This window comes from Leptonychotes weddellii, chromosome 2 (assembly GCF_054177405.1).
Source record: "Leptonychotes weddellii isolate Sample4059 chromosome 2, ASM5417740v2, whole genome shotgun sequence".
In the NCBI taxonomy this organism is placed as follows: domain Eukaryota; kingdom Metazoa; phylum Chordata; class Mammalia; order Carnivora; family Phocidae; genus Leptonychotes; species Leptonychotes weddellii.
This window is the reverse complement of record NC_138370.1, coordinates 4,787,301-4,804,413: the sequence shown is the minus strand read 5'-3', so window position 1 is coordinate 4,804,413 and position 17,113 is coordinate 4,787,301. Positions and strand designations below refer to the sequence as shown.

The window sequence follows — 17,113 nt, the reverse complement described above, 5'->3', positions numbered from 1 at the left end:
TGTGGACCTCTAAGACAAGAGCAAAGACAGGACTGAAACAGCTGTAAGAATGCTGAACCCTGAGAGCCTTCCTCAAGGTTTTTACACTAGCAAGATGGTGCATGAAAGCAATCAGTTAATATTTTTAAATAATACATTGAATATACCAGTATAGTGATTTTAAATAGTGGTAAAGCAGCTGCTTGAAAATTTAATATTATTTTTCCCATACTAAAACACTGATTAATCCAGTTTCTTCTATAAGATATGACTTCTGACAGGGTCATATATTTGATCTTGGCTTCTACTAGGAAGACCAAAATCAACAAAGAGTTATTCAGAGAGAATAGGAATGAAAAGGATATTACTATTTAAATAACTACTCTGAAAATGCACATCCATACACATATGTAAATACATACATGTATGCTCTGTTTGGAGGTCCCCATGTATTTCTATCATATTATCATCATCATTTACAATGTCCAGATTGGCGGTACATTTACATCAAGGTTATTTTGAAATAGAAGATTCACAAAAGTATAACAGAAGATCCAGGCTTCTGATGTTTTAACAGTTAGTACGATGATAACATGAAGCAACAGGAAAAATAATTAAGTACAGGAGAGTTCAATGCCGAGCTCCATGGCTGGTCCCAGATCCAGAGATTTCACAGGCTGGAAGTTAACCTCCATCCCCACATACAATGGGAATAGACTCCGTTCAGCTGCTTGGGTGCTGAGAACGGTATGCCTCACTGAGCCACGGTTCCCTGTCTGACACGGAGCTGAGGATCATGCGTCCTTCACAGGATTGTGTGAAAGCTAAGTGTTAAACATGCACCATGCTCACATCAGTGACTGGCAGGAAGTAAGAACTTAATAAATGTTTGCTTTACAACAGAAATGACAATGTATCAATTTCCCCAAAGGGCTATGAGAATCACTGTCTACTGTCATCAGTTTTGTCCACAGAATGCATTAACCGTACAATTTAAAAAAGATACTTTTTCTCAGGACGAGTGAGAACTTTGCCATGGGCAGTCCATTCTGTCCTCACAAGTCCTGAGGAATGACCAGGAAAGCTCATGAGTACGGCGGGCACGTAGGAGAAGAGAGTCAGTGGGGTCTGAGAAGGGAACCCCCAGTGAGGACGAGAGGGAAACATGGTGGGGTCTGGGTGGGCAATGGGAAGTACGCCCGCTTTCATTCTTTGAGGGACCTAGGAAGAGTACCCCTTGGGTATCTGGAGGTAATTCAGTATATTGGAAACCCCACTTCTGTAAAAGCCGCCGTAGTACCGATTTTCATATATTTTAACCTTCTCCAAAACCGTCAGAGTAGTGTTGCTGCAAGTGATCACTCTCAGATTTTAAGAGTGATAGTTTTGGCGTTAGTATCTTTCTGTGAAAGCAGCTACGGGCATTGCTTTACCAGTGATGCCTAAACATCTCATTACTCGTGAGAAGTACCAATTCCTGGGAAATTGAAAAGGACCAGATCTACTGCGGTGTAAAGTGCCTGTTTGTGTATTCGTGATGTACTTGTGATGTCTGCCAAATGTTTTCTCTCACTGGTGTTGCATGTTTATTGATTTTAATAGATTATTGCTGACTTGCACTCTTAAGAAAAAAAAGTTTAGAAATGAACCGAATCTCTTTCCCTGTTTATCTCACTTAAATAAGACAAAGATAATTTCTTCTTGCATGGCCTCCCTCCTTTAATTTTCTAAAAAATGCAATTGCATAAACATGATAAGCTTTTTTTTTTAATCTCTACGTCCAATATGGGGCTCGAACTCATGCGTGATAAACTCTTTTGAGAGAGAATAGCTGCCATTGTCATTTATAAAGCCAAGCGACATAATGTCCAAAGCTCAATACACAATTTAATGTTCATCTGCAACTTGTGTATGCCTTTAGCTATGAATTCCTCAGGATGCAGTTTCTTTTAGGGCCAAGATTTGAAGTGTCCATATGATACACTTCAAGGACCACATTGTCTTTGTGTAAAGGAATGACTCTCCCTCTCTCTCTCTCTCTCTGTGGTCCCCCTCCTTTTTCCTTGTCCCCAATGCAATTTGGGGGATTCTTAAAATATTCCTTTTGGCTAGCTGTATAAGCTTGCCTCCAAGAAAAACATTACTGAGAATGTTTTTATTTCAGGGTTTGTGTGGTATTCTCTGGAAATTGCTTGTAAAGGAGGCTTCTAGCAGTTCTTCAAAATTAGATGGTTGTATGTGGCCCAGTTAGTCATATCAAAAAAATTATGGTGATTTTATAACAAAATTCAGTTTGAATTTTTATTTTAAAAAAAATTTATTCTGAAAACTCTGTTGGCAATTTGTACGTGTTTACAGTGGTTCCTACTTTCATTGTTAACCTTGCTCTTTTCAGCAGAGAGTAACTTGTGTTTTTCCTGCTTTGTGACTGAATTGTCTGGCAGATACAGAGAAATAGAAAACTGTCGGTAGTTGCTCTGTTTCCTATTCATGGGAGACAGGAAGTAACACAACAGAAAAATAAAGAAATTGATTTGAGCAAAGGATCCCTGTAGACCAAAGCTTTTTTGTTATATTGTGTTTAAGCATAGTGCTGTTTGGATTCTTTAGAGACCCTATCTTCTAACTTTCACCTATTTGGTGTTTCCTCCATTCTCCTCTGACTTATCTACAATTCTGCTTTACCTTTATACTGCTTTGTGTTCAGTGAAAGCTAGTGAAATGCCCTGTGACTGAGGCTTCTTCCTTCTGGCTCCTGTTACATAAAGCTCCTTCTCTGCTTCAAAGACACCACATAGCAGTGAGGAGTGATTCAGCCTATATTCAGGTCAACACACATTGATTCTGAACAGCTTAGGAATAAGGATTGATAGAGAGTCTGAGAGCTAAATTAGTTGTAAATGCAAATATGGAGTTTGGTCAGTTCCACAGCCAAATTTCAAGACACTTTAACTGTTAACAAAAGAAAAAAAAAACACTTTATAATCAAGTGTCTCATAAATCAAAGAATGATGTCATAATGAGTTAATTTTCTTGAAATGATGGCATGCAATTGGCTTTCTCACACTGGATTCGGTAAGTGGTGAGTCTGATTTAACTGGTGTGAACATAGAATCAAATGTCAGAGTTAGAACAGAGTAGTTCATGCAGCCTGGATCTCTCGTTGGCTAGTGAAGAAGGCTAAGTTGCTCTCCTAGAATTATGACCAGTGGCAGAACAGGACCCGGAGTCTTGGATTGTCACTGGTGTTCTAGTCCATCATGCTGTCTACCCAAGACTAAAGAGAATCATCTTGAAAACCATTCTCTCTCTCTTTTTTTTTTTTTTTTTGACCTTAACTTCTGAGCACATTCTAAGAATAATGTTTAAGCAAAGTATGCTTGGTGTGCCACATTTATAACTAGGGTTTTTGAGCTGTTTGCTTAAGTTCTGTCTAGCAAATGTTTGTTGGCTGCAGCCGTGTGCTAGGCACTTATAATACCAAGCTGACTAAGGTCTCTTGTTTGTTTCTTTGAATCCACATCGACTTGATTCCGAAGTCCTTCTTACTGTGCCACAGATAATTATACCCTGATAAAGTACTTCCGCTTTAAAAAATGTTTTCGTCCCACTGTCTCATTGAGTCCTTACAGAACATTTTTGCAATAGTGTTTAGTGCACAGATTTTGCACTTGTGTTTAGTGATGGAGATACTAGAAAAAATAACCTGTTTGATTTGAATGCAGATCTTTGAAACAGTCTTGATAAAGGCATTGTCCTAAGGCAGTGATCATAAATAGTCATCTCAAAGTACACCTGATTTATAAACTGTCATTATTAAAATAATGGATTCCGTTTGTGGAGAAACATGTGGTCTATAGTGTGTTGCTCCTTTCACTGAGGTAGTTACTGAACAGTGCCCATGCTCTTCCTCTGCAGAACCTCGGGCAAGCTGCAGTAGAACCTCCCTTGGTACCCCAGGACATAGGTGGTCCCACTCAGATCCTCCATCCTCTCTGCCATCCCTTTGGTTCATCCTGGCCATTCCTCAGGTATGATTTTTCCACACTGGAGGCACTGTGCTTTCCTAGTTCCATGGGAACTCATGGTGGAGGACAGATAGGAGAAAGAGATTGCCCTGTAAAATCGAGGGCTTTGGAGTTGCCCTTCATGAGAACATTTGAGAAGATAGATTTGTGAACAGGATTTGATCATCATCTAGGATGACTAGTTATGGAGTTTAAAGGAGAGCTGTTTTTGTGTATGAGAAGTCTGTGAAGTCACTCTAGACACAACCATGGACTGTAACATGAATGAGATTCCATTGTCATTTTGGGAATTCATATCTTTACATCAATAATTTGTTCTTTAATTTTGTAAAGAGGCCAGATAGAATCTAATTAATATGCCTGGCAAAGAAAGCAAGTGCGTGGGTCTTGAAGCTGAGACTTTGCATGGGAAAGAAAGCCCTGAGGCACTGTGAGTGAGGAGGAGTAGAAGGATAGGTGTTTGGAGAGGCTGACAGCGACCAGGGCACGCGGAGATCATGCTCAGGAGTATGGGAAGCCACTGGAGTATTTGGACTAGAGAGAGACAGACTTTGATCTCTCTGGCTTCTGTGTAAAGAAAGGACCGCAGGAAGGTAAGAGTAAGCAGAGTGACCAGAAGAAGGCAGTTAAGATTATCGAGGTCAGAAATTATAATGGCCATGACTAGCATAGTGGCAGATAGGTGGAGAGAAGAGATCAGACTGGTGTATTTTTTAGGAAGATGTAACAGGATTTGGTAACGCATGGCATGTTATCAATAGAGAAGTCAAGATGGCTCCTCCCTAAATTTTTTACTTGAGCACCTGAGGGTACATGGTGGTGGCATTTACTGAGGCAGGGAATACCGGGAGAGAAAAATGTTTGCAGGTTTGGGGTAAAATAAAAAATTCTGATCTATACATATTGGGTGTGAGATTCCTATTAGACATTCAGGCAGAGCTATCACATATCACATTAAGCGTGTGTGTGTGTGTGTGCACGTGCGTGCATGCGCATGTGTTCAGAGCAAAGGTTAGGACTATAAATATGCCTTTGGGAACCATTTATGCATAGATGGAACTTAAAGCCATGGTACCTAGGAGATGAGTGTACAAGGAGGAGAGAAGCCAAGTTTAACACTGAGCCCTGCTGTGCCAACATTTAAAAGTGAAGAAAGAGGAGGAGGATCAAACAAGGGAGACCAAGAAGGATCAGGCGGTGATGAGGTGGAGCAGCAGGTGAATGGGATACTCTGTTAGAGGAGGGACTGTCTCAGAAAGGAGAGTGTATTTGATCACGTGGAACACCACTGAAGGATGAATACGATGAAGGCAGAGAAACAGCCTTGGATTAGACTAGATGGTTGCTGTCAGTAGTTTGGAAACAGCAAGTGAAGAAGTAGAAACCGCACAGCTATTTCTAGACCTCTTGCTGTGACTGAATCAGAGACATCAGTCTTGGTAGCTGGATGGGGCGATATAAAAGATGATTCAAGCTTTGTAAGATGGCCAGTTGAAAAACGATATTCCTAGTGCTTGACAGTTTGATTTTATCCCAATGAGTTGGGCGTGTGTTTGTGGAGCACCTGGACCTGTTGGCTTAGCAGGAAAGAAGAAACTAGATTGAGGTTATGTATGTGTATTATGTGTATTAAAGCAAAGGTGCCATATTTGGCAAACAATTTAAATGGATGAGGCTGCAAATCAGCAAATCAAGAGATTTGACTTTGGTACTTATTGCCCCCCCCATCCCTCTCAAAATTCTGGCCTTCAGGGACCACACTGTTTTTATTTTGTTTAACTTGGTGCATCTGATGCCAGTTTTCAGTTTTTTTAAACCTCGAATGATCTCCTTCTCGTCTTATGACTGAGGACTCTAGGACCTCCCCTTGGTCAATGTGGAGTCGTGTCACAAATTCAAAGCTCATTTTTAGAAAAATTCCAGCTGTACCTACAGGTGCATCTTTGATATGTCACTTCCTCAACTTTCCATTGAATTCCTCAGTTGTCACTTGTGCTCAATCTGACACCCAGTGAAACCGTTCTCATTTGCAGTAACAACACAAAATGTTCCACTTAACTTTAGGTTCTCATCAGAAAAATGCAACCATAGTTCATTCTCTGGGACTTTTTGAACATCCGTCATTTACACATCATTTTAGGCATCTATCAGTAATGCTGGGGACATTGTTAGCTGTCCATTCTTTCAGGTTGCTAAGCTCTATACCCAAGTTAAAATAAGTTGCTAAAGAATAGCACACTTGAACTCTTGTCTGCCTAAGTACCTCTGTGAATTAGGCTTTAGTGATAATACTAGGTTTTGAGGAGCGCTGATGTAAGAAATAATAGGATTTTAGACAACTGTCATATCTTCTTCAAAACTATAGTTGACAACATTGTACATTTTGCTACCTGATACTTTTTATGTATAATCCACACAATACATTTCTCCTTAAATTCATTGCCCTGGAATGTTCTCTACAGGAAATTTTTTAGGCTTTTCTTTACCAGAGAATGAGAAATATGTAACTAAAAGTGGTTTTATCAACTAAAATAGCAGCTCGCCTTAGGTGCATGATGGATCTATTTCTTAGTTCTTTGGAGTTGGTTTTTCTTCTCACCACTGGAGAGTACATAGAGAAACACCTTCAGTACATAGAGAAACACCTCTCCACTGAATTTTGTTTTATATAATTCCTTCAAGATTTTATTTTTAGGTAATCTCTACACCCAACATGGGACTCAAACTCACAACCTTGGGATCAAGAGTCACATGCTCTACCAACTGAGCTAGCCAAGCGCCCCCCTTATATAATTCTCTTTTATTTTGGTTTTGTTAGATAATAACAAAACAAGAAAGAATAGTATACAAATACTTAATGTTATTCACAATTTTTTAGTTGAGGTATAACTGACATATAACATTTTTTTAGTTTCAGACATACAACATAACAATTCAAGATTTGTATATGTTATGAAACTATCACCACAATAAGTCTACCTAATACCCGTCACCATACACAGTTGTAAAAATTTTTTTTCTTGTGATGAGAACTTTAAGACCTGCTCTTTTCGTGATTAATTTTAGCATGAATTATTTATTTTGTAGCTGGAAGTTTGTACCGTTTGACCTTCAAGTATTTCTGATCTGCCATGTACACTTTATTGTAGTAGAACATTTGTTTCAATTGTTAAATTGTAAACAGTAATTTTAGTATTAAAACTTACTTAGAGATAGCCATACCCTCCTTGGCACAAGGGACTAGGGCAAAATAAAGAAAGTTTCAAACAGAAAAGCAGAAACTCTTTAACAGACCCTGGTTATTGAGCAATTACAAGCTCTTTGAGGGTGGAGACCATGCCTGTCATTTCTCACCTGGTCCAGGACCCAGGATGGAACTGGAATACAGCACTTACTTGTGGAAGGAATAAGTGTGCAGATACATGACTAAACATACTTCTTTAAGAAACCTCAGAATTTGTTTTTGCTCCTGATGAGCTAAAAATGTCGTATAAAAGCATTGTGCATCATTATATATTATGAAGGTATCCATGTAGTTCATGATTTTCTTGTTAAAACTCATTGAAAATAAGATGACCTGATGCTCATTTAAGAAAAAATCTTTTTAACTCAAATTTACAGAAAGAATAAGAAACAGTGATTGCTCTGAGTAGCCATAATATTAATATTTGGCTTATTGTCTATGATGGTAATAATAATTCCTACTGTGTTTTCATACAGTGAAGCGATGTTTCTGATGTTTGTTTTAGTTACATTGGAATGTGTTATATTTATTTCTTTGTTTTCATTTTGATAAGAAAAGTACAAACTTGTGTTATTTATAAAGATGTTTGGACTTCACATGTCAGTGTGCTGGTGAAATGCTGGGTCACCCTGGTCTTTGCTTAGCAATATGTAAAAAGTAGCTAATAGTGGGCCGTTAAGCTCTAAAATCCAAGAATAATCCATTTTCATTTTTTCTGGCTGAAAAGATTAGGTAAACTACAAGCAGCATAAATCTCACATAAATGCCCATATACTATATAGCTAAACGTTTTAATAAGAATATTTGAGCATATATCAATGTACGACATCCTTTTCCTCTTACCATCTGGGATTTAGTCTCTGTCAGTTAATATCTCTTAAAAAGGAAAAAGAGTTCTTAACTACTTATTTTTAGTACTTTATTGCTTATTTTATCTGTCTTGGTTAAATAGGTTGTATTAAGGTTTTGGTTTCCTGCCACTTTTTTTTGAGACAGCCAGAACAGTGCTTTTTAAACACTTAATCACATATGAATCCCCTGGAGATCTTATTAAATGCAGACTGTGGTTCACAAGTAGGTCTTGGTCCTACGCTTTCTTCACTGGCTACCAGTTCCCAGGTGATGTACAGGTTGCTGGCCCTACGACCATGCGCTGAGTTGGAAGGTTCTAGAGACCAGCCAGCCATATGTAGAGGGTGGGATAGGGCTGCTTCCAGAGGATGGTAGTCACACAGAAGATGTAAGGAGGGGGCCATCATGGCATCCTGGCCATCCTAGGCTCTCTCAGCTTGTTAGTACAAGACTCCTTTGTGTCCTCTGTGGACACGGAGACTTGAATAGTTTCAGTAAGTCGCTATGGTCACAGTGCTTGAAGATGAGTGAGTTTTGAATTTGAATTCAGCCTTTCCTCAATTCATAGCATGTATTCTTTCTGGCATCTGCTTCTAGAGATAGCCTAGAGAATGTTTTTATCTTCTGCCACCTTAAACGTGGATATCTTTATTCTGTGGCTGCACACCACTTTATGTGTTTTTGAAAGGTTAAGGGATAAGACTGTGAGTTTTAATGTTAACCTTGCCACTCACTGGCCGTGTGACCAGTAAGGCAGTTAAACTCTCGAAGCCTCAGTTTTCTTATCTGTAAAACAATTGAAAGGTCATCTAAATAAAGCGCTCAGTAAGCACTCAATATCACTTACTGTTGACACTCGTGCCTAGCCATCATTCATATCATAACTTGGATGGACCTTGAAAATATTATGCTAAGAGAAAGAAAGCAGACACAAAAGGTTGCATGTTGTCTGATTCCTCTCCTACAGTTTATGTGGAATAGGCAAGTCCACAGAGACAGCTGGCTGATTAGCAGTTGCCAGGGGTGGAGGGGAGCAGGGGGAATGAAGGGTAGTTACTTGGCGGGTATGGGGTACACTCCCGGCGTGATTAAGATGTTTTGAAACGAGAAAGAAGTGGTGGCACACGGGCGCCTGGGTGGCTCAGACGGTTGGCTCAGCGTCTTCGGCTCGGGTCATGGTCCCAGGGTCCTGGGATCGAGTCCCGCATCGGGCTCCCTGCTCTGCGGGGAGCCTGCTTCTCCCTCTGCCTCTCTCTCTCTCTGTCTCTCATGAATAAATAAATAAAATCTTTAAAAAAAAAAAAAAAAAGAAGAAGTGGTGGAACACACGGTGAATATACCAAATGCCACTGAGCTGGACACTTTAACATGGTTACTTGTATATTACGAGAATTTCACCTCAATTTTTAAAAATCATCTATGGAAAATTGCCTCATTGAGAGAGGCATTACATCTATGGAATGGGTTTGTATTTTAAAATAACTTTATGGAATCATATAAAGCATTTCCTGATGTTCTGAAATGTGTTGGAAATGCAGAGGAATGGCTTATTTTGGAACAAATATTATTGCCTTGAAACTTTGCCCATTGAAGTCAGTCTTTTCAGAAGACCAGACCTCCTCAGTTTTCTGGCTCCAAAGTGTTCGGACATAAGCCCCCTATACTCTATTCTTTAGTTATTAAAAACCATACCATCGATAGCCCCAACTTTTTAATCCTGAAATGTAACCTAGAAATAGCCTCATTGCCACTACCGTATCATTAGCTACATGGTCCTTTTGTCATTTATAATGACGTGTAATGTTTTCATGTGACAGAAAGGTTAACTAACTGGCCTCTTGTCACAGGGCCACAGCGAGACGGAGATTGGTTTAACCCAGTTGCCTGGATTCTGTGGTGTTAACCAGTATCCTATAGTGTGTAGTTGTGGAAAAAACACAAATATTATTCTCCCAGTAGGAAAAGTCTAAACAATGTACATAGTAGCGAATTCTCTTAAGGTGGTGTTGTTTGAGCAAATTAACTGCTCTTATAACTGAGACAAAGAATTTATAAAATCTGATGAGAAAAATATTTGTACTGTTTTCTTTTTTAGCTTAAAATAACAAAAAAATCAAGTAATTACTATTATTGTTCCTCTTCTATAAGAAAGAAGAGATTTGCAGATCCTGAGTGTATGTTTTTATACCTCCATAAACTCTTACAACTAAGTTTTCTACCATGGTTGGTGGGGGCAAGGATGGGTAGGACAATCTCTTCTCAGTGATTAAAGTAGAGAATGAAGTATACTTTTGAACTATTTGAAATTAACTAGATTCCCACAGGTTAAACCTGGGGCATAAGTTTCTGACTGTCAGATTTGATTTTAATCAGCAGATACATTGAACAACATGAAGTCTTTTGTACACAAAGAATATTGTTGTTGTTTCCCACAAAGAAGGAAATTAAGGTGAATGTTAAGAGAAATTAATTTGATTGGTTCTGGTTTAGAAAGTGACGTTTACTGATCTCAAGCTACAGTACTTCTGATCACTCTGAATTTTCTAATTATTCTTTGGAGAATAGGAAGTTGAAGCAATTAGTAAAAGCACCAGGACCACTAGCCAGCAGTAGTACTAGATAACAATATAAACTTTTCAAATTTAAAAATAAAACAAAACAAAGAAACACTGTGCTTTCCATAGGTACATTTCATTTATACCCAGAAACACTTTGGGTTTAAGCTATCCTGTTTCGTTTTGGTTTTGTTTTGGTTTTGGTTTTGTTTGTAATAAATCAAATTATTGTGCCTCACAAAGGAGTTCAAGCAATTGCAGGCCGTCACTATTTCTCTTCTGTATTGTATTGGGAATCTTAGTGCGATAAGGGAACTAAAAAGAGTATGCACACAGATTGGGAAAGGAGTAAATAAAACTGTTTATTCACAGAAGACATGATTATCTACACAGAAAACATCAGCAAATCTCCAAAAACCCCCCACAACTAGTGAGTTCAGCAAGGTTACAGGGTACAAGGTCAATATACAAAATTCAGTTGTATTTCTATGTGCTAGCAATAAACAACTGGAATTCTGATTTTTTTTAAATGCCGTTTATATTAGCATCCACAGAAATTAAAATATTTAAATCTTGACAAAATATTTATTGAAAAATCAAAGACTTAAATAAAAAGAGAGAGATACTATGTTCATGAATTGGGAAAATGGGTACTTTTTAAGCTGTCAGCCGCCCCCCACATTTTTTTTCTTGAAGTATAGTTGACGTACAATGTTGTATTAGTTTCAGGTGTACAACAAAGTGATTGAACATTTATATGCATTAGGAAGTGATCACCATGGTAAATCTAGCTACTCTCTGCCACTATACAAAGTTGTTACATATTAACTCTATTCCCTATGCTGTACATTGCCTCCAGTGTCTTATTTATTTTATAACTGGATATTTGTACCTTTTACTCCCCTTCTCTTATTTTGCCCATCCACTCACTCTCTTCCCCTCTGGCAACTACTGGATTGCTCTCTGTATCTAGGAGTCTGTTTCTGTTTTGTTTGTTTGTTTTGTTTTTTAGATTCCACATGTAAGTGAAATCAGATGGTATTTTTCTTTTTGGTTCTCCCCATTTTGATCTATAGATTCAACTTAGTTCCAATTACAGGCTCAGCAAGATTTTCTTGTAGATACCAATAAGCTGGTTCAAGTTGCAAAGCACTTTTGAAACAGAAGAGCAAAGTTAAGTTGGATAATCGCACAATAGAGAAATCTAGGTGATAGTTAAATGAGAACTCCCTGTACTGTAAGTCTAAAATTATCCAAAATAAAGTGTTTTTAAAACTCAAGTATAATTTATGAGGCTTTATAATAAAAAATGGCACCACCTGCCCTGTTGTTTCCCAGCCTGGATTTTTCACTAAAATAGCCTTCTGATATTTTACCTACATATTTCTAAATAAAATGGTTTTCTTGCCATTTTTTTAAATTAACTTTGAGACATTATAGAGTTCCTTCTATGGAATATCAAAATATGACTGTATGGCTGCCTTTCAGTCCTACCTACTCTTCTGTTCCCCAGTCTGCTCAATGTGGTTACAATTTTTGTTTAACATTTTATATATGCATATAAATACACATTCACATGTGCGTACGTGCGGGCACACACACACACACACACACACACAAATGAGTATGTGGATGCTGTTTGAACTGAGCCATGTAATGCACTATGATTGTCTCTGGTAATTTGTGTTTGTTGGTTTTCCTGAGCTAATCATTGACAATTATTTTGATTGCTTAGTTTTCTATGCAACTATCACCAACTGACTGCAAAAATTTCTAAAAGCATTATAATTCTTCTCTCAAATCTGTCTCCACATCAGATTATCTTCCAATCCCATTTATTTTTTCTTAGAGACACCACCCATCAGCCCATTTGTTCTCTTTCCCTTGAGACTGGTTCTCTCTAGGTCTGCAGAGCTGCTGTTAGCCAGGGACTTCCCATCACTGTGATCCCAGGAATTCCATTCTTGTTTGGTTTGGTCTATGTTTTCAAGCTAGAGGCTTTTATCAAATGGGTATAAAGTCATGTTCAGTAATGAGGCATTGAAAAGCTGACTGAAACTCTGCCTGTCTGAGTGGTGTATAGATAATCTGATGTGAATGGAGGTATTTGAGATCCAAGCTTTAGTAGTTGTATGTCTTTTTTCCCCTGGGCTGATCTCTGTCCCCAGGAAGGAATGGCTGGTGTCCCAGGGGAAGGGCTGGAGAGGTTTTCCCTAGCTCTTTCCACCATTGCTCTCAGAACAGCCGGTTTGACTTTACTTTTGTCTTATTCCAGGGGAGGGTGGGCTACGGGGTAGGAAATATCTCTTTTTTTTACCCTGTTCTATACCCCATCTTCAGACATATCACCAATTTCTTTGCCTTTCAGAGAGTCTGTGGAGGGAATTGGATGCTTCCTAAAGACCTCTTTCTCTAGACACTTAAGTTTGAACTTTCTTTGCCCTTCTAAGTCATTTATCATTTATGCACCTGCTTTGCAACTTCCAAAATATCCTGTTTTATCTGCTGTAGACTCTTCTCATTCTTTTAAATTCTATCCTCTTAGTTGAGTATTGGGGAGAAGGTGAAGTTAAAGATGTGTTCATCTTGCTATGTGTTAACCATTAAGTCAGCTTCATTGTCTTCCTTGTAAATGATGCTGTTAGTCCGGACTTGCTTTCAATACCAGTGCCATTTTCTGGCTTGGGTTCACTGTAGCTCCACTGACTCACATTGTTAAAATGAAATGATTAGATGTGTATGAAACAAGAGAAGACCATTTGTGTTTTGCCTAGTATGGAATTAACTGTGTGGTCACGCCTACATTGTGGAAATTTGTCTCGTCAGTAGCTGTTAATATAATAAGACAAGTGGTTCCTATTTAAATTCATCAACAGGGTTCAAGTTTTATGAACAACAGTTTTAAAATGTCACAAACATTATATCCATTCTCAGTGGATGCTGAAATAACTCAGCCCTCATTTTAAGGTCTATAAACATGGGATTTGATCCTCGTTATTTATGCAACCCAATTGCATCTTAGTTATTTTTATTCTATCACATAGGTGATGGGAAATATGTTGGGTTAAACTTTTAGTTCACTTACAGCCTTAACTGTGATCTTGCAGAGTAGATTTTCCCAATATTGAACACTCTACTAAGCTAAAGATAACTTTGGTTAATGAAAGAACTAAAGTGAAAAGCTTGCACTATGTTTCTGATTTGATGATTTCATTACAATCAAATCAGTGTTTTCTGCTATCTCTGTTCAATATTAATTTCTGGGATGCCTACCTAAATTCAATTTATTAATTCACTTGCCAAAATTCTACTATAGATGCCTTATGGCTTTATTTTCATAACATTTAGAAAGGGTCAAACTCAGAGAACATAAATTTTCTCCAGGAGGTTCAGTTGACATTTTAATGTGGGCTACATTTGAACTCAAATGCCACACGCGTTTTTAAGACTGGTTCCTTGGATTCTCTCACTGGTACATTATGTTTCTCACTATCCTAATTCTTTCACATTGCCTCATGTCTTAAATGAACCTGATTTTGAAGCTTTTTACATTTTACTTCCTGGGCTAATCACAGATTTGTAGGGAACCACACAGATGTTGTTAGTGTGTCTCTGTAAATGATATCATACATTGATAAAAGTAAGGCAAACACTATGTTACTTAAATGTTTTAACCACCTCTAAAGAGCCAGGTAGAAACATGATTTCACTGTACCATTTTTTTCATACCCTCTTTCATTGATCTTATGAAGATTATCTATCTATATTGGTTAGCCAGTAAAATCAGGGGTAAGCAAAAAGAGACTTAACTGACAAAATGCTCGTGTACACCCAGATCTACGTGAAGATGGAATTAGGGTCTTTGAGAACACAACTCATCACTTCCTGTCTCTATAGTGAAGACACATTGCCCTGCATCATACTCCATTCCCATTCTGTCATCTGGGGCTCAGCACCCTCAGAGCTTTCTCCTGTCTTTTCTGGATTGTTCTTCTGCCATGTGCCCTGCAGACACAGTGATAGAAACAGGGTATATTATTATACCTTACCATAGGAATCTAATCAACCCGATTTTCTTACCACTTCTTCCAAAGCACCCTTTAGCCCAAAAAAAAGAACCCGCTTTAATCCTGCCTTGGCATATGGCATTCTTTCCGTGCTGGAATGTCCTCTCCCCTCCTCGCTCTGGTCTCACGTTGCCTGATGAACTCTTACTCATCCTTTAAGACTCCGTTTCAAATGTCACCTCATCTGTGGACCCTTCCTTGATTCTCTTAGAGTTAGTTTGCTTCTTCTATAGGTTCCCACAGTACTGTTTTGAGAAATCACCATTTGTGGTTTGCCTTCATGCCTCCTGCCAGAGGGTGAACTCCTCTGGGATTGGGTTTGTGTTTTCAGGACCTAGCGTGGGTTCTTATTCACCGTAGGCTCTCAATACGTTGTTCACAGACAAGCGGTTAGTGAGATGAAGAAACAGTATTGAGTGAATAAATGCCTCAGTTTTAAAGTAAGATCCATACCGGTGCTGAGAATTGTCATTCAGATTCTGTATCTTGTTATTGTCTTTATTCCACCAGCATGTGCACTTTTTCTTAGAAATATTTAAGACCAAGCTCCCATAGATGGGTCTTAATCTTAGAAACTGCCAAACAGGAAAACTCCCTCCTCATCCCTGGTAATTCAGCAAAACAAACTTAAACTTTATGTAGCGACTCTAGAAAAGAGCGTGGATTCACTGAATGTAAGAAATGAAATTGCAGATGAAAAATAAATACGGGATATGTAATTCAGTTGATTATTTTTGTTATAAAATTCTATTGGTGCATGGAAATAGAAACAAATTTTCAGGGAGTTTGGTCATCAAGTAGAGATGACTATAGAATCTTGAAAATTGTTGAATTAAAAACAAAAACATCATTTTGATCATTTAAAATATGTGGGTTCAAATAACAATAATAAATAATAATACTGAAGGCTTGTTTATGAAACATTTTATCCTTCCAAAGCCTGGGAAGGATTTTCAAATGTTTTAGGAGAACTTCTGAAAATATTAGTCCATGTTAGAAACAAAATCACATACCAGAAGGGCTGCTTTTTTAGTTTAAGCTTATGATCTATCTTCTCCTAATAAATGTTTTTTTTTTTTAAATTAATAAAATCCTGGAATATTTACTGAGGGTTGTCTATAATGACTCTTTAAATTGGAAACTTGGAATTCTTAAAAAGGTATTTCAGATGTTTGTTATTGGGGTGGTGTTTAGTATTTGGCCTCACTAGAATAATAACCCAGATTTCTAGTCATTGGAAACGTTTTTTTCTTAAAGAGAAGCATTTATTATTCATAAGATTGATGCAGCATGAAGATTCTGATGATACTTTGCTGTGTAAGACACATCTGGTTCAGATCTATGGAGTACATAGTCACTGCTGGGTTTTTTGTGTTGTTTTGGCTCTATCTTCAAAGTAGTTTATTATCCACCGAGAGCCTAATGAATCTATAATAAATGTCTGCTTATTGTGTCACTTGTAGGTACTGTGGTCTTTGGAACTGGGTCACTGGATTCCTGAGGAACCGTTTGAACTTTCTAACTACTTCCCTGCAGCTCCTGTAAGTCAGATGTTATTTTATTATGGTAAATACAATTCAGAATTCTCAGGAAATTATTATTTGCATAGATATGGACTCAAGTTTTGATTAAGTCAAGACCCAATTATGCTTGCAGTTAAAAACACATTTTCATGGAATTTTTCATAATACTTTTTTTATCCGTTTGTGAGAACAAATGTGGGAATGTGAGAATATTCTGCAAAAAATCATGTGGAATGAAATCTTAAAGAATTTTAATTATGAAAGTCCTCAGGATTGAGAAAAAGAAGAAATGAAAAAGGACTAGATTCTTGAGGAGGTGGTATGATGTCTTATTTACTGCTTTAAGAAATAAAGCTGTTACTGCTTTTAGAGACAGAACTGATAGGTATAAAAGTCATGGCCTGCTGGCAACATGATGCAGTCCTTATGTTCTGATGCTCTTCCCAAATGCAGCTTCAAGTTTACTGCATTTTAAATTTTAAATATTTTGAATGCTTAATGGAAGTTCTAATTTTTTAAAAGATTAAGTAACAATTAAATAGGTAATTTCAGGTTTAATTGGAAGCAGGATCATGTAGATGTTGGCTTTCATTTTCAGAAAAGTTAACTGGTTTGTGACACAGTTTATGCTTTTGGAAGATTAATACCTGAAAGAGAAGTGGCAGTTTTTATCTATGACCAGGGCTGGTGTTATTTGCTGTTATTTGAAGTATGCATAGGACGTTGCCCTCTCATCACCTATTTATCTAGGTTGTTGGGTTGCTTTTATTTTCATTTTTAAGATTATCATTTTGATTTTCCCTCCACTTTATAAATATTTTCTTAAGGAGAAAAAACATTCTTCTTGGCAAGACTCTGTTTGATA

General features: G+C 37.7%; 1 protein-coding gene across 4 annotated transcripts in view; it reads left to right on the top strand.

The window, feature by feature from the left end:
• LOC102738310 (microcephalin) overlaps nt 1-17,113 on the top strand; it is a 208,266-nt gene that overhangs the window by 62,708 nt on the left and 128,445 nt on the right. For all 4 annotated transcript variants that reach the window (XM_081807147.1, XM_031036541.2, XM_006741172.3 and 1 more), the window contains exon 9: nt 16,189-16,266. In XM_081807147.1, the coding sequence (XP_081663273.1) occupies nt 16,189-16,266 (78 nt within the window). The remainder of the gene's footprint in view (nt 1-16,188; nt 16,267-17,113) is intronic.